The sequence below is a fragment of the Xyrauchen texanus genome, chromosome 41, assembly GCF_025860055.1.
Source record: "Xyrauchen texanus isolate HMW12.3.18 chromosome 41, RBS_HiC_50CHRs, whole genome shotgun sequence".
Classification (NCBI taxonomy): Eukaryota; Metazoa; Chordata; class Actinopteri; order Cypriniformes; family Catostomidae; genus Xyrauchen; species Xyrauchen texanus.
This window is the reverse complement of record NC_068316.1, coordinates 15,465,278-15,483,966: the sequence shown is the minus strand read 5'-3', so window position 1 is coordinate 15,483,966 and position 18,689 is coordinate 15,465,278. Positions and strand designations below refer to the sequence as shown.

Here is an 18,689-nt window from a genome sequence, read left to right as displayed (position 1 = left end):
GTCATGGTCTAGGGTGGTGTGTCACAGTATAATCGGACTGAGCTTGTTGTCATTGCAAGCAATCTCAATGCTGTGCATTACAGGGAAGACATCCTCTTCCCTAATGTAGTACCCTTCCTGCAGGTTCATCCTGACATGAACCTCCAGCATGACAATGCCACAAGTCATACTGCTCGTTCTGTGTGTGATTTCCTGCAAGACAGGAATTTCAGTGTTCTGCCATGGCCAGTGAAGAGTCCGGATCTCAATCCCATTGAGCACGTCATTATCAAGAATCAAAACTAGCAAAGTGCGCAGAGCTTGCCATTCACACATCCGAACCTTGCATGGCGACACGTGACTCAAGGTTGAGAACTATTGATGTTAAGCACTGTACTTCACAGCAGATCAAGAATAGGCTTGGAAGTAAGTGGTTTGCTACGGAAGTCCTAAACTGCAAGGTGGAAAAAAATCACTAGGTGACAATTTGTTTTAGGTGTTTTAGTGCATTCCTGTGCCTATTAATTATTTTTTCTCTCTGAGTTTTTTCTTCTAAGATATTTTTTTTTCTTCTTCTCAAGAGGCAACACATATTTTAAAATTTTTGCTAGCAAATAATTAGCATGTGGTACCAAACTCAGACACCAGATGCCATTGTCAGTAAGCAATAGAGCTGATCAGCCATGACATCAATTTGTAGGTGAACCCAGAATGCTACTTCGCCATGGGATACTTCTGGATTTTCCTATGGGTTCTTATAATAGGGGTTTTCAACTTATTAGTCAAATAAGCTCTGTGGTAAACTTTACTTGACGATACATGCAAGATTTAATCTACAAAATATATTACACACTTTCAATTTTCAGAGAAAAAAATCACAGAAAATGTGTTTTTGTTTTTAGTAGCAAATAGGCTCAAGACACCTAATATGCAAAATTCAGCATGATGCTGTTTCTGTGCTCTGTTTCTTCTTTTTATTGTCCTCTTGAAAAATAAAATTACAAGGTGATTTTTGCACATTTGCATATTTATGGTTTAATACTAACAGAAATTAATTAAAAGCTACAAATCTCCAACTTTGATTTCATGTTATCTTAAAAAATCAACAAAACGATTATGCTGAAATCCGATGTGGCACTAGACATAACAGTTTGAACACAGTTATCTGCAATATTCATGTCAATGAAACTACATTAAAACTGACACTCAGACACTCTAAACATACTTCATAGAGCTGTATGATGCAAGGATCGGAAATGCATTCACACATCTAAAACTCTGTTCCTATCTTCAACATAAGACCACATGCCTTAAAGGCTGAGGAAAAGTATTGGGTGGATGAAGCAATCGACAGATTAGCTGACAGAAGCCACTGAATGATGATTTCTGCTTTCGGCGTATATAATGGAGCAGTGCAGGATGGATGTATCGGGCTCAGAGTTCTAATGTGTGCAAATCATCCAAAATTACTCTTGAGAGCTACAGCCTCTTGCTCAGGGCACACACTCCCTGAAATAGAAAGCTTTCGATGCGGCACAACTTCACAAATAGCTAACAAATACCTACCCCATGTGCCAAACCTTTCAACAGCCTTTTATCACACATTTATCATGTATCATATTAAAAAAAAAGATTATTATATTCTGCCTCTCCCTATGGCCCTATTGTTACTTAAAGGTGAGAAACATTAGCAAAACAGCTTGACACATCACCTGGCTGCGAATATTCAGTAATTGTACATTAGATTACTAATATTTTGCATGCTGTCAAATGTGTATGAAAGACAAAGGCAGGGTTTCTGTCATGGCTGTGGGAAGCAGAAGAAGGCAGACGAGTGATTTGGATCCAAACACGGCTTTATTTATAAATCATAAACAAATAAACACAAAGAAAAGTCCACGCTGGGAAAAACTAAACTAAAACACAAAAGAACACATGGCAGGAAGAACATAAACAAAGGGAAGGAATTAGGGGCATAGACAACGAACATCCACGAAAGGCAGGGGGTAACCTCGAACGAACAAGGGGAACAGCGAGAGAACCACGAGAGAACATAGGAATCGGCATGAAACGCCAACGAACGACAAAGGGAAGGGGAAGCAGCGGGGTTTAAATAAATAGACACAGTAATGACAAAACAACAGACAGGTGCAGACAATAACGCAGAGAAGGGCCGGGAAAGACGGGAAGTGTAGTTTACACAAGGACAGTGAGACTCGGGGTGGACAACAGGGAAAACTTGACATGGAACGTGATCGGTGACGGGTGAAACGGAAAACCCGGGGCAGACAACAAGGGATCGAAACATGAAACACGGTGCAGATGACAAGGGATCGTGACAGTTTCTTACTAACTGTAATTATAGATAATGAGAGCCCCATATCAGAACATTTCACAAGTGTTATTGCAGGCCACTTGTGTTATACTCTAACAGCAGGCTGACTACATACACTGTAATAAGAAAAGAAGCCCCATGTTTTCTTTTGAGAGGTTTAGGTTCTTTGTCAAGTTCAATCAGTGGCGAATTCTCAGGGCCAGCAAAGCCTTCTCTGCTGGCCTAACATGCCAAATAAATAAATAAATATTTTTCGTCCATTCATTCTCAATTACCTTTTTGCCTAAGTATTTTTAATCGCTTCCCATTCTGAATGAATCTACAAACAAATCGAGAAAAAGGAAAAGTTTATCCAGTCAGAATTTATTCCTTGATGCTTAACAAGCACAGTTTGACAGCTGTTTCACAAATCGAATGCCCGAAGCAATGCGTGAGTTTGAGCTCCACCCCGTCAGGCCTTCAGAATTTCCACAGAATCCCTCAATGGTGCAAATGAATGGGCAACTATGTCAGATTCATCAGCCAATCAGATTGATTTATTTGTTCTTGGTGGGAGTGATTTTAGGATATGTCCCAGTCGAGGCCTTCTAGCTGGCCTTGAGTGATGCAATCACGCTTTAATTATTTACATAAATTAAGAGTGAAAAGATTAAGATAAAGCTGTCTGACGAGTCGGCTGTCACTGCCACATCACCGTTGAGAAAGGGGTTGAATTTAAAAACACGAGATGTTTGCATGACCGTGTGATTGCTTAATTTATTTAACAGGAAAGAGGGCTGATTTTCACTTCAAGCTAATTGGTATGTATGTTTTGCATTGTTATAGCAACATCAGGAGTTTCTAAGTGTAAATTTGGCTGCTTGAGCATTATGTGTCAGATCAAGTTTTGAGAAGTAGTGCTGCGTTCCATTCAACTCGGAGAGTCGGATTTTACTTCATACTAGGAAAAGTGAAATGAAATGATCTTGAAGTCAGAATTAAAACTTGTAGGCTCGTGCAGAGCCGAGATGCAGGGGCATGATGTCACACAAACATGTTGACACACAGAGAGATATACAAACATTCACTTTATTAAGCAATATAGATAAATGAGTTCGTTTCCACATTACATGTTATTAAAGCTTGTTTAACAAATGCCTGCAGAAACAGGTGTATAAACATGGTGAATTGTATACTCTTTTGATAATCGTACACCTGAAGCACAAATGCTAGTGCTACAGCATTGTTTATCAGTTGTGTTGATAGGAGACATCTCTAATGAGAGTAAAATCGGGGATATCAAGTAGGACTATCCCACATCCACATTGAATGGAATGCAGCATAACCATGTACCCAGACGAAATGAAATTTATTGCAAGCAACATTTCAATTGCAAATATTATTAGATTTTTCCCAAGTATTATAGACCTCCAGGGCTGGGAGGGTTACATTTGAGATGTATTCCACTACATATTACAGAATACATGCTGTAAAATGTAATTTGTAACTTATTCCGTTAGATTATTCAAGGTCAGTAACATATTCTAAATACTTTGGATTACTTCAGCACTGGTACATTTTTTCACTTGTTTTGACTATAAAAACTAAAAATTAAAAAAACATTCTCTGAAAAACCTAAATATCTTATGCAGGGTTGTTTCTAAAACAATATAAATGAAATTAATCTTGTTTTAAGGATTGTTTAAATATTTTTAAAGGAAAAAAATACCATTTTTTTTTTAAATAAAGAATAAGATTTTTGCCCTAATATCAACGGTCTTACTAGAAAAAATTAATTATGATCTAACGTGAATTTTCTTGATAAAAAAATATGATTGTGCCTGGTAACGTGCATGTAAAATGGCTAGAAATGTCCTTGGTAGATTCATGTGAAATGTTTTTGAATGTCTGTTCACAAAACAGTCATGCTGCAGTTAAAATTTGAAGTTAGGCTTACTTGAGCATTAAGTGTAATTTCAAGTTCTGGCTTTCATGCGTGGACATGCTTTTAAAATGTTAATTGGTATTACTAGTTAGTTGTGACATAATGCATGATGCCCAAAGGCATAGCGTGTCTCATTCATTGTGAAACTGTGTTTTCTTAATGGCATGAATAACACTGAAGGACAAGACTTTAAATGCACAGCCCACAACTGAGTTCAATCAATAGTCATCCAGCAGCAAAGACATCTGCAAACCTCTTCATCATTACTTTCAGTTTGCCAATGATGATTACCAAGACAATGTCTATATGTAGATGCAGATGCTGAATATTGTGACTTCTCTACAAATAGATTTACAAATGATTTTCCATGTTGGTTTGGTGCTGTTCTAGATGGTAAACCAGCTAAATTTACCTTGTGAGACTGGTCGACCAGGATGGTCTAATTCAGATGTTTAATTAATTAAGTTTGATTTAGTAATTTGTTCCTGTCACTCTTTCTGCTTTCCCTGAGAGGACCAGCTAAGACCAGCATGAATTTCCAGGCAGATTTATGCTTGTTATTGCTAGTCTTGGTAGTCTAGTTTTCTGTACAACTATGTAACTGCTCACCATATACGATACATCGTTGGAGAAACTAACTAGCCAGTTATGACTGTTACCCAAAATAATATTAACTATGTCACACATCCATTGTTTGAACCACGTTGGTTTAACAACATAGAGCTGTTATTAATGATGTTACACAGGGGGTGGAATAATAACTTTTGCGGATATTAAATCATAATCGCTAATTTACACGTATTCCTGTTTAATGTGCAATAGTTGCTGAAGACACAAAAGCCGCAAGTACTATGTACTGTACATGCGACAGATAAATTTGCCGCATTAGTGGGGTTTGCCTTTACATCAGACTTCGGGATTCCCTGATGCACTACAGCACATACGCATATGCGAACTATTCAAAAATATATAAGAACTTCACTTGTGCATTAACATGGATATATAAGCTATATTCTTCAACAGAAACAAAGTGTGATAAAGATTTTTCTCTTAACATCCTTTAATACCTTAAATACCTGCATTTTCACCTAAGCAGCATTTTCTGCATATAAACGTGGATAAAGTCTTGATAGGATGAAAGATTAAATATTAAATAAAAGATATAGAAGCTTCAGCAAAGTGAAATGATTTCAACACAGCAAACTAACAATGAACAATGCTTCTAACCACAGGTGGAGAGCTTTGGGGAAACACCAAAATTTTGAACTATGTTGGTGATGATGGAAATTGCAACCATAGTTGGCTAACAATGCTTTTGGGAAATGCATCCCTGGATGATTGATCAGCATGGTCTTTCTAGTAAAGCTGATTTACCAAGGAAGCCTTACTGGTTAAGCTAGTTCATACGCCTGGTTGGACACCAGCATACAAAACGCAACACATTTTGATAACCAGTAATGCTGGTCCTTTCTCCTTATTTTTCAATGCTTGCATAAAATAAAAAATGGTTTCTGAAAAACGACCAAAAACTTCTATCATATCTTGTGATTTTATAATAGTGAATGTTGTGAAAAGAAAATCTCTGAAAGGAAGTTATTGAGGGCAACAGCAATAATAGTGGGAGTAAACACTATACAGAATGAATGGAACAAGTTCTTTGGCGAGCTGGTTCAAACATTCAGTGTTGAGCAGTGAATTCTGCACCTGGATAAGTGTGAAGTTATGCTCAAGGATGTTTGGCAGCAGACATGACAGTAGATATGCCCCAAAAACTTTAATTATAACATTCTTTCAAAAGACCATGAAACCTGTATGAAAAATGTTAAACCTGATCAGCTGACATTGAATTTTTTTTTTCTACACTAATTACTGCTAAAGGAAAACAGTGGGTTGGTGCATTTAAGTAGTCTTGAAGGTTTTTTGGATCTAACAAAAAAAAAAATCTATGTGCATGTCACATCATTTTCTAATTGAAATTAATGCAGGGGGCTGCTATTGGATTGAAAAAACACAATATACATGAAATGTGTTTCATAGTCTTGGATTCATAATCTTGAACTTACAGATCCAGTGGAGCAGTTGTCAGACTCCTGAATAACATCATACAGGACCACATCTTTGACGAAGACCGCGATGGCTTTCAAGATGAAGGATACAAACAGGTGTATGTGGATGTAGTTTCGTGTGCAGTGTAGTTTCCTAAAAGGATTTAAAAAGGAAAACAATCAGTCACACACAGACTGAATCTATAATATATTAGTGATAATTGAGGAATCCCTTGCCCCCTAATTCCACTCTGTCCTTGGCAATAATAGTGGAAAATTACAGCTAATTAGACTTACAAATTAAATCCTAATTGAGCTTTCTGGTCCATGTAAGAGGTTCGTTAAACAGATAATTTACTGTGCAGCATTGTAGTCCATTTCACACACATCTCAGCTTACAGTAGCATGGGAATTCACAAAAGCAGATTTAAAATTCAAGGTGGCTACCAGCATACTCATTTAATATTATCTAGCATGATATGGCTGGCAGTCGAAACAAACAACTGACTGCATCTACTGTAGGATTGTTATATTTTCAACCTCAGGAGTCAGGAGTCCTTTTAACTCTCTAATAGTGACTCACAAATGATCCGAAGCACAGCTGCTGTAGTCAATCCACATTAAAAACAACATATTGGAATATTATTATGATGTTGACCATATAAAAAGGCATTGCCTGAATCACATTCTATGTATTTTAATAATATAATATAATAAATATTATAATATTATAAATATAATGTTAGGTATGCAGTTACCTTTCCCCAAAACTGAAACAACCAAATTACACCGGAGATAAAGGTTTTGACAACTCTTCACTCACTCACACATCAAAATAAAACTGTGTAGCACAGTTGAATTGGGAATTTTTGTCATCCTTTAGCAAAATAATCAATCAAACTATGCTGTCTCCAGACTGCACATCATCCAACAATTCATGGCGTATTTTTTCTTGATGATGCGCCTTAGCTGCACAGAATAAATGGGCATTCATGGGGAATCTCGGCAATCTCTGGGTTACCCAGTGTTTTGAAGCTGTTGACTTGATGCACGCTCTGTTCATTACATCAACAAAGGATGAAGAAATGTTCATTAATTGATCTATCTGTCTGTCAGTCAGTCAGTCAGTCTATTGTATGTATGTATGTATGTGTTTATATATTAGATAGATAGATAGACAGACAGACAGACGGACAGGCGGACGGGCAGGTGGGTAGGTGGATGGATGGATGGACGGACAGAACAAACTAGTTTGGACTTTTGGGGAGATTTATATGTAAAGCAACAATTAATTAAAGATTCTATAGCCTATATGAATGAATATCATTAAATAAATCACCAGATTTGACAACCATATTGAAAATGGTAGTTTAGGTACCCTGTATTACAAACATCATAATTTTTATTCTATATTCAAAAATCAAGCCAAGAATAAGCATTTCAATCTTAGTTTGGCACCAACATTACTGTTTTCTTCAAGTTGCAATAGATTTAATTAAAGGTAAATTGTGCAATTCTTTCCATGTTAAAATACTTTTTCCTCTCCCACACCCCAGCTTAATGTGGATCAATGCCTATAAGTAAGCTATTTGGTTGATTGATTTGCCCACAAATCTTTTAATCTCCAGTATGCTAATAATACACATAGTAACTTTACACCGTCAGCATGTTGTTATTAGCAAAGGCCTTTTCTGTGTCTCTCAATGTATGGCCATCTGCTGTCTTAAATAGACATACCTCCAGAGGTGGGTAGTAACTCGTTACATTTACTACATTAAAAGTAGGTTTAAAAGTGGGTACTTTTAACTCTCACTCATGTAAATTTCGAATTATTTTTTTTTACATTTACTTCTTTACAATGTGTGGCATTACTGTCGTTACATTACGGGGTTTAATTTGAATTAATGTGTAATTTATTGAGAAATTATTAAATGTGAGTTTTACTAGAGTGGAAGTTCACAGATGCACGCGATGAGAAGCTCCCACTTGCAAAGTGAAGCATTTTCTTCACTCCACACAGTGAAAGAAAGGATAGTTCCGTCATGAAATGCATTCTTTTAACACTAAGACAAGCTGATATTTCAAGATTAAAGTCACAGCTCCAACTTCAGGCAGCACGCTGAGGTAAATTTTGGCTCTAATTCTAACGTGGGCTTTGCTGTGTAATGAGATGGTCATTTTCAGGGTCATTCTGTAACTGGGCTCTTATAACATCAGTTTTTAAGTGTACATTTTTAAATCAGTGCATCAGTGTGCTTTGTCCCGCATGTCATGAGGAGTATTTATGAATATACTCCATGCCCTCGCGGTGGTACTGGAAACTATCGCAGCTTCTTCAGGCGGATTAACTTTATAAATCCATTTAAACATCCAAGTTTAGTGTAAATCACTGCATTCGCGTGATCGACGATGGGAGTGCGAACAGACATCATTTCTACAGACATCATTTCTGCACGTGGTCAGCGAGGTGCACGAGGCAATCATCACAACGAGAGTGGCTGTGTCTGCAATCGTTCACTCATTCAGTATTTCCTATATAGAAAATGACAGTTAGTGCACTATATCTCAGCAGTAAGTGAACGAAATGAGTGAATTCGGACGAGAGTGTCGGAGCTCTGGGGCTGGTGCAGAAATGTCACATAGATGTTTATTTAGATATTAAATACATATTTGTTTTTCTTATTAAATAAAATATGAATACAATAATTCTTCATTCTGTTTGTCTAGAAATGTTTCCAAACCTCTCTTCTTATTGACAAATTCATCCAGATCTGACAAGAGCCCTTAACTCTTTCCCCGCCAAACACGGATTTTCCGGGTTTTATGAAAAAACGCTTCCCCGCCAAACACGGAATTTTCCGGGTATCCGTGTTTTAGGTGGTATACAGTAAGGAAGACCCGCACGCATGTTTTGAAAGAGTACGCAACTCTTTGATCAAAGAAACAGACCGCGATCGTCTCAAACGTGAAGTGGAACACCATACTAATACTAAAGCACTTGTTTGATAAAAATGCCTTTTTCTCAGCTTTTTGTCCGAAATGTTGTTTTTGACTAAACCTATCTCTGTTCAAGTGGCAATAAAAAAAGAACAGATGAAGATAAAATAAAATTGTTTTTTTTGCCTAAAAGCAGAGGCTCAGATCTTTATTTTGATATATAGCATCTTCATATATTCATGGAAGAAAATATTCTGCGGGCCATTAAAGTTTAGCGAAATCGTCAAAAACCCTGGCGGTGGCTGGCAACTTTTTTAAAAACGCTGGCGGGGAAAGAGTTAAAGGGATAGCTACAATTCTCATTATTTACTCACCCTCATGATGCCCCAGATGTGTATGACTTTCTTTCATCTGCTGAACTCAAATGAAGATTTTTAGAAGAATTTCTCAGCTCTGTAGGTCCATAAAATGCAAGTGAATGGGTGGCAACATTTTAAAGCTAAACAAACAAACAAACATAAGTCAGCATAAAAGTAATCCATAACACTAGTGGTTAAATCAGCATCTTCAGAAGTGATGTGATAGGTGTGGACGAGAAACAGTGAAACAGATCACTTTCACATTCTTCTTGTGTTTTTGGTGATTCACATACTTCTCTGCTGTCTAGCAAAAAATGACAAATATTGATCTGTTTCTCACCCACACCTGTCATATCACTTCTGAAGACATGGAATAAACAACTGTAGTCTTATGGATTACTTTTATACTGCCTTTATGTGCTTTTCAAAAATGGATTATCAAACATTTGGCCTACATAACTAAAATAATCTTTTAAAAATCTTAATTTGTGTTCTGCAGAAGAAAGGAAGACATACTTATCTGGGATGGCATGAGGGTGACTAAATTATATTTTAGAGAGATTTTTCATTTTTGGGTAAACTATCTCTTTAAAGTGATAGCTCAGCCATAATTTAATATTCTGTCATCATTTCTCTACCCTCATGTTGTTCCAAACCAGTGTGAGGCTTTGTATTATGTGGAACACAAAATATGTTAGACAGAATGTTAGGGACTGACAGTCTCAGTCACCATTCACTTTCAAAAAACAAAAAAACAAACAAAAAAAAAATTATATATATATATATATATATATATATATATATATATATATATATATATATATATATATATATATATATATATATATATAAATTCACTGAAAGTAAATAGTGACTCAGGCAAACATTCTGTCTAATATCTCCTTATTGTGTTGCATGGAAGAAATAAAGTAATACGGGTTTGGAACAACATGATTGTGAATGATGACAGAATTTCCATTAATAATAATCATAATTCTGTAGTACATGTTCAATGTGTATTATGTAATGGAATATAGGAGAGTAAACATCTATTATGTCATTTGTGAAAGCAACGAGTTACTCACTACTTGAGTACTCTTTTATTTGGATACTTTCTTACTCTTACTCAAGTAATTATTTATGTTAGTACTTTTACTTCTACTTGAGTAATTATGTTTTGAAGTAATTGTACTTTTACTTGAGTACAGTTTTTGGCTACTCTACCCACCTCTGCATACCACTGACAGATTGGGACACTACAAATTGTTTGTCAAACTTAACATTTTCTCTTAAGGGAAACATTTAATTCACAGTTATTATTTAATTTGTTTTAAACACTTTTCTTCTTAGATGTTGTTAACACTGAGTGAAGACAACTATAGCTCTGCCTGTGACCTCAGATCAGAGTTATTCATTTTGGTGTAAGAGCAAATATACTGTAATGACAGGCAATAATAATCTGAGGTGTGATAAGGTCCTCACCCCCAGTCAGTCAGTGAAAGCCTGCATCAATCTGAATAACACTATGTAAAGGAGGCTTAAACCTGCAGCTCAAGCAAAGCTAGTGTTAATAGACAGGATTAGGACTGATTACATTGCTTTAGAGCTGAACTGAGCCTCCATACAATTCAGATGACCCACAAGGACCTTAATGCAGATGGGAAAGTCAGCATTTGGGATGGACTGGTTTAGTGGTTAAATCTCAGGGCTGTAATTAGGAGCGAGCCATGAACTATCTGCATTATGCCCTTGAGCAAGGGGCTTAGTTCAGCTAAAAATGAAAATTCTGTCATCATTCACTCACTCTCATATTGTTCTAAACATGTATGACTTTTTTCCTTCAGTGGAACACAAAAGGAGACATTTTGAAGAGTGTTTTCACTACTTTCTTCCATACAATGAAAAAAGGTGGGTAACAGAGTTTCCCCTTCTGTCACTCACTGGACGTTGTGTCGATTGTAGTGACACAAGGGGTCTCTCATGAGAGCCTCGCGTACTTCTGATCTTGAGAAAAGGCCAATGTGAAATTGGCAGACAGAATTTGCATGTCCCGGCCCCAGACATACGGGTATAAAGGGGAGCGTGCGAGCATCTGTCAGACAGATTTTTCTTCAGACCCAAGCGGTTGTGTGATCAGCGAGCTGTGTGTCACGACCACCCACCTCTGCAAGAGAGCTTTCTGTTGGATCTGATGGCGCATTCCAGCAGCTTTCTCCTCTCTGCACGCTGAGCAGACTCTGCCCTTGGGTGCTTCAACAGCGCTTCTCTCCTAAAAGAGTTGATTTTTCTGGTAAAAGAGCAACATACACAAGCGAGTGTTGAACGTCCTTTTCAGGACGCCTCTTTTTAAAGATGCCCTTCTGTCGCAGTGTTGTTTCTGGATGTGGCCGGTATCTCTCCAGATCCGACAGTCATAGACGCTGCCTCATGTGCCTGGGTAGCGATCACACTGAGGCAGCGTTTGTGGATGGTTCATGTTCTTACTGCGAGGATATGACCATGGCAACATTGCGGTCGCGGCTTTCATTTCTCAAAACGAACACCACTCCAGCCGACCCCCCCCATCGCTCCTTCTTCCCACAGGATTGAGGACAACCCGGCTGGTGATGGAGGCGATTTGGGGATGGCAGAATGCTCGGTTTCACCAGTCACAGCCCAACAAACCACCCGCCCCCCGGCAGGCTCGTTTGCTTCCGTCTGCGCTCGGGAAGACGGCGGCTCATTTCATGGGCAGTTTGCCTCATCCACGGAGCCAGGGTTGGATGATGACATCACCGCTGCATCGGAAAGCCCGTCCTCGGGCCAGCCAGCCCAGTCAGAGTCTGACGCGCAGATGGCCGACCTGGCGGGACCACCCGGTACTCCCCTCCAAGGCCTGTAGAACAACGTCGTCACTGACTGAGAGCACCTAAAGTGCCACTGGACAGGCCGTCTCCGCCTTGCATGCCATGGCTCTCCTGCAGGTACACCAAGCAAGGGCACTCAAAGAACTGCACCAGGATTGTCCCGATCCCGACATGCTGCAGGAACTGCGCTCTGCCACCGACCTTGCTCTCAGAGCTACGAAGGTCACAGGGCAAGCACTCGTGCAGGCGATGGCCACCCTCATGGTCCAGGAGCTCCACCTGTGGCTGAACTTGGTCGAGATACACGATGTTGACAAAGCCCGCTTTCTCAAAGCCCTCGTCTCTCAGTTCGGTCTTTTCGGCGACACCGTCAACGACTTCAGTCAGCAGCTTTCGCGGTGAAGAAAAAGACAGAGGCCATCTCTCACATCATGCCGCACCGTCGCAGTGCAGGCTGCCCCCCATCTGCTCGCCGTGGGCGTCCCCCTGCGAAGAAACCACAGGCAGCTCCGTCTCAACCTGGGCCCAGCTCTCAGCCCCAGCGTCGAGCGCCCCGCAGGCGGCGAATGCACCACGTCTCCAGGACCCCCACTATGACCCGGAAAGCTCCTAAGTGGTCCTGAGACGGTGCACACAGGAAGCCAGAAGTTTGCTCCGGAGCTGGTAGCAAGACCACTCCGTCCCCCGGTGGAAGGCCGGGAGGAGAATCCTCAGTTCTCCCTTTTTTTTCGCCGCACCCCCTTTGGGCTTTGGTACCCAAATTGTCAATAAAAGAGCAATTTCCTCACTTCCTGGGTCATCAGACCGTTTTCACGGCACCTCGGCACCAAAACCTTGCAGTCCCGGCTCCCCGGGTGCGGCCATCTCGCCTCCAGACCCACAACTGCCCAGCCCCGGCAGGCCTGCGCTGACGAGTCCCTACAGGACCTCCTCCTCAGTCTATAACCCGCCCCCTACCGGGTGTGCAGAGCAAGGTAAGTACTTAGAGTTTTTTATCAGCACCCACTTGCCTCCCGAGACACTATTATCTGCTCCCCCCCGCCGCAACGCCCCACCCAGTACGTCCAAAACGATCGTCCTGTTAGTGCACCTCGCACGGAGCTTAGACTCATGGCTTGCGCTTCCTAGCCCATCGTGATGGCTGGCCATAACCATCCGACTCGGCTACGCGATTCAATTCGCCAGGCTCCTGCCTCGTTTCAGCGGTATTCGCTCCACACCAATGCGCAGCGAAAATGCCAGCACCTTACAAGCAGAGATTGCCACAATGCTATTCAAGGACACGATAGAGCCTGTTCCTCCAGCTGAGATGAAGAACGGTTTCTGCAGCCCATACTTCATTATACCCAAAAAAAGGTGGTGGGTTGTGGGCAATTTTGGACTTGCGAGTTCTCAACTGGCCGTTCACGGCGGTAGACCAGAGGGATGCATACTTCCACGTCTCCATTCTGCCTCGACAGCGACCCTTCTTGTGGTTCGCGTTGACGGCCATGCATATCAGTACAAGGTCCTCCCCTTCGGCCTGTCCCTGTCCCCTCGCGTCTTCACCAAGGTCGAAGACGCAGTCCTTGACCCACTGTGGGAAGTGGGCGTCCGCATACTCAATTATCTCGACAACTGGCTCATTCTAGCGCACTCTCGAGAGTTACTATGCGCCCACAGGGACCAGGTGCTCGCCCACCTCAGCTAATTAGGGCTTCAGGTCAACTGAGAAAAAAGCAAGCTCTCTCTGGTTCAAAGCATCTCTTTTCTAGGTTTGGAGTTAAACTCAGTCTCAATGTCAGCATGCCTCACAACTGAGCACGCACAGTCAGTGCTTGCGTGCCTCGCTCGCTTCAAGCCAGGCACAGTGGTTCTGCTCGGGTTGATGCATATAAGACTGCTCCAGCACTGGCTTCAGACTCGAGTCCCGAGATGGGCATGGCACCGCGGCACATACCGTGTGTTAATCACCCCTTCCTGCCAACAGACTTCAACCCTTGGACAGACCGCTGTTTTCTGCAGAGAGGAGTCCCCCTACTACAGGTGTCCAGATGTGTCATGGTCACACAGACACCTCTCAACTGGGTTGGGGCGCCGTGTGTTACAGGCACACAGCTGCTGACTCCTGGACGGGGCCCCGCCTGCGTTGGCACATCAGCTTCCTTGCCCTGCGGAGGTTTCTCCTGCTAGTTCGGGCAAGCATGTCTTGATCCATTCAGACAGCACCGCCACGTTATCGTACATAAATCACCAAGGTGGCATACGTTCCCATCACGTCAAAACTCGTCTGCCATCTCCTCATTTGGAGTCAGCCACGACTCAGGTCGCTGCTCGCCACTCATATCCCAGGCGACCGCAACACGTAGGCGGACGAGTTGTCGCGTCAGGTCTCGCTCAGTGGAGAGTGGAGGCTCTACACCCAGGTGGTCCAGATGATCTGGGACCGCTTTGGCAGGGCACAGATAGATCTCTTTGCCTCCCTAGGCAAGTCCCACTGCCCACTTTGATACTCCCTAACGGAGGCCTCTCTCGGCACATTTGCGCTGGCACACAGCTGGCCCCAGGGGCTGCGCAAGTACGCATTTCCCCCAGTAAGCCTTCTTGCACTGGTGCTGTTCAAGAGGGACAGGTCACCTCATGCTCCTCACGACTGCACCTCCCTGGCAAATTCCCCTGAGGAAGGACCTTCTTTCTCAGGGACGGGGCACTCTCTGGCACCCGCACCAGACCTCTGGAATCTCCACATCGGGCCCCTGGACGGGACGCGGAAGTCTTAAGCGGTCTACCACCTGCAGTCGTAGACACGATCAACCAAGACAGAGCTCCCTCTACCAGGCAGCTTTACGCCCTCAAGTGGCATCTGTTCGCAAATTGGTGTTCTTCCAGATCTGAAGACCCGCAGAGATGCGCAGTTCGGTCAATGCTTTCATTCCTGCAAGAGAGGTTGGAGGGGAGGCTGTCCCCCTCCAAATTGAAGGTGTATGTCCCTGCTATTGCAGTCCACCACGACGCAGTAGACGGCAAGTCCCTCGGTCAGCACAACTTCATTATCAGGTTCCTTACAGACGCCCGGAGGTTGAACCCTTCACGGCCAAGCCTGTTCCCCTCCTGAGATCTCTCAGTGGTCCTCTCAGGCCTTCAGAGACCTCCTTTCGGGAATTCCTTCTCCGACAACCTAGTTGATGCCCTTTTATAATAATATAAAATTATGATTGGCAATGGTGAACCCCGACTGAAGCAGCTCTCATAGAGACAGACTGCCCTAAATGCAAGGGCATGAGTCTCCAGACATTACACTAAAGGATCACCCTCGTTGGATGATCCCGCTTCCCACGCACTCCCACCCGCCTCCCCTGTGTTAGATCCCAAGGGTTCACACAGGGAGGCACGGCGTGGCCCTGAGGATGAGTTGGATGAATCTGAGGGAGATTCCGCAACAGTGCAAGCCCCACGATCCTCACCAGTACAGTATACACATGAGCGTCAGCCCTCTATTGGAGCGCACAGCCTTATCACGTTGGCAGTTCTGACGGTGATGGGATGACGTCATGTCCCTTGCAGCATCAAATATGAGCGAGTGTTCCATGGAAGATGTCACCATCCTTTCCACCAGTGAGGGTGAAAAGCTGATTAGCAACCTCTCACTGGTGGTTGAGGAGCTCGGTTTACAGTGGCCCCTCCAGTTGAGCCGGAACATCCACCGTCAAAAGTCTACATATCAATGGGCAGCGGCACTCTTCCTGGAGATCCGGCTAGTATGTTAACTCGTCTCACAAAGTGTTGGACTTAGAGTCAGAGGACTGCGGTTCAAAACCAGCCGTCGACTCAATCTGGTACGTGCCATGACATGAAAGTCATGGATGTGACACAAAATTTCGTGGTTGACTCAAGATGGTGCTGTGGGTCACAAAATGTCACAGGTGACTCACTGCTCTATTTGTAACAATACATCTTTTGAATCCATGCCATTACTACAATGTAACCCACAAAAATACCTGTTGTTGTCATCTATCACCCTCCAGGTCAGCTGACAAACTTTCTTGAGGAGTTGGATGTCCTGCTATCCTCCTTGCCAGAGGATGGTAGGCCACTTGTGGTTCTTGGTGATTTCAACGTACACCAAGACAAGCCCCAGGCCACTGAACTGAATACTCTTCTGGCCTCATTTGACTTGAAAAAACTACACACCACAGCAACTCACAGATCGGGCAACCAGCTGGACCTAATTTTTACACGTAACTCAGCACCACACCCAGTCAAACACCTGTCTCTTGTATGCAACTCTTCTGTCTCTATGTTCTCTTCTCTGACTGACACTGAGGTCTCTAAACTCCTCCCCTGCAACCACCCCACCACTTGTCCTCTTGACCCCATTCCTTCTCACCTTCTCCAGGCTATCTCCCCATCCTCCTACCTGGACTCACATACATAATTAACACATCTCAACTTACAGGCACTTTTCCCACAACATTTAAGCAGGCTCGAGTAACCCTGCTGCTGAAAAAAACAGCACTTATCCCCACACAGATAGAACACTACAGACCTCTCTCTCATCCCATTCATGGTAAAAACACTTGAAAGGGCAGTTTTCAATCAAATCTCTTCCTATCTCTCACAGAACAAGTTGCTGGATGGCAATCAGTCAGGCTTCAAAAGTGAACACTCCACCGAGACTGAGTCGCTGAGACAGGCGAAAGCTGAATCCAGATCATCCATCCTGATTCTTCTGCCTTTGACACAGTCAACCATCAGATCCTACTCTCCACCAAGCTAAATTTCACAGACCACATCTCAAAGATCACAAGATCATGTAGATTTACACTCTACAATATCAGGAAGATAAGACCCTTCCTCTCTGAACATGCCACACAACTGCTTGTTCAGTCACTTGTCATAACTAGACTGGACTACTGTAACTCTCTCATTGCAGGCCTCCCTGCATGTGCAATTAGACCTCTGCAAATGATCCAGAATGCAGCAGCACGCCAGGTCTTTAATGAACCAAAGAGAGCACATCTTACACCACTCTTTGTCTCTCTATACTGGCTGCCGGTTGATTCACATATTAAATTCAAGGCTCTGATGCTGGCATACAAAACAGTCACTGGGTCTGCTCCAGCATGCTTAAAATCATTTCTGCAGAGCTACATGCCCACCAGAAGCCTGTGGTCGGCTAAGGAACGTTGCTTTATAGTATCAACGCAAAGAGGCACCAAAACACTTTCCTGGACTTTCAGTTTCATCATACCACGTTGGTGGAATGACCTTCACCAACTCCATCACACATCACACGCTGTTTACTCCCCGCCAGAGTCTGCCGGGATGTTACACAAAATGTTGTTTCCATGTGATGTGAAGAACAAAGAACGATTCTTACAAAAAAGAGAAAAGCGCTCATGATTCCTTCAAGAGAAACACAAACATTCTCATTCCTCATAGATCTAAAGGACGCATGCGTAATTTTAGGTGTGAGTTGCAGCTCGTCTCATGCTCTTTTAAGATTCACATTCACGGGAACAGCTTATTAATTGATTATTAATGAGTCCTTTCCTTGGCTCTCCACACTCTTGAAGTGTATCGATTCAGCTCTCGCTCCATTGAAGCTGAGCGGCGTGTGCATTTTGGATGATGGGCTATTATTAATCTGATCAGAAGCTCTGTTGTGCGAGAACAGGAATTTACTGCTCAAAGGCCCAGGCTGTACAAATAGCAATGTCAAACTGGGTGAAAAGCATCCGCCATTGCATTGTTAGTACTATTACATAAAACCTCTCCAATGTTGGCGGCACACCTAACGCCAGGGGCGCATGCACATCGACATAACTTGCCACTCTCTGGCTGCTCTAGCACCTTGGACAGCTCCAAACTTTTAACAGCATCATACTGGGCCAGGTGTTCTTGCAAAAGGTGGTAAACATTGATGCGTTCAGCGCAGGCTGAGGCACACTGTGTGGCGGGCTCTTAGCCTTGAAGGCTTTGCATTCCAAGGAAGCGAATCACCACATTCTTGTTCGATCGGACAACATGACAGTGGTAGCTTACATAAATGCAGCCTTCTTTCCCCCATAGTTTAATTCGGATGAGGAACAGTGGATACATTTGTTTGTTAAAACTGTGCGGGCCAGTTTAGGCTGTCGGATCAGCTCTTTGTTTGTTATGGAGGACAAACACAAAAGGCATGTCTGCCTCCAAGCAAAGGCTCTCTCACTGGATCATTGATGCGATTGCCCTCACTTATGAATCACAGGGTGTGAAATGCCCTATTGGTATGAAAGCGCATTC

General features: G+C 42.5%; 1 protein-coding gene across 1 annotated transcript in view; it reads right to left on the bottom strand.

The window, feature by feature from the left end:
• LOC127634413 (vasoactive intestinal polypeptide receptor) overlaps positions 1-18,689 on the bottom strand; it is a 106,699-nt gene that overhangs the window by 18,194 nt on the left and 69,816 nt on the right. Inside the window, exon 6 of the mRNA XM_052113958.1 lies at positions 6,302-6,437. Within this exon, the coding sequence (XP_051969918.1) occupies positions 6,302-6,437 (136 nt within the window). The remainder of the gene's footprint in view (positions 1-6,301; positions 6,438-18,689) is intronic.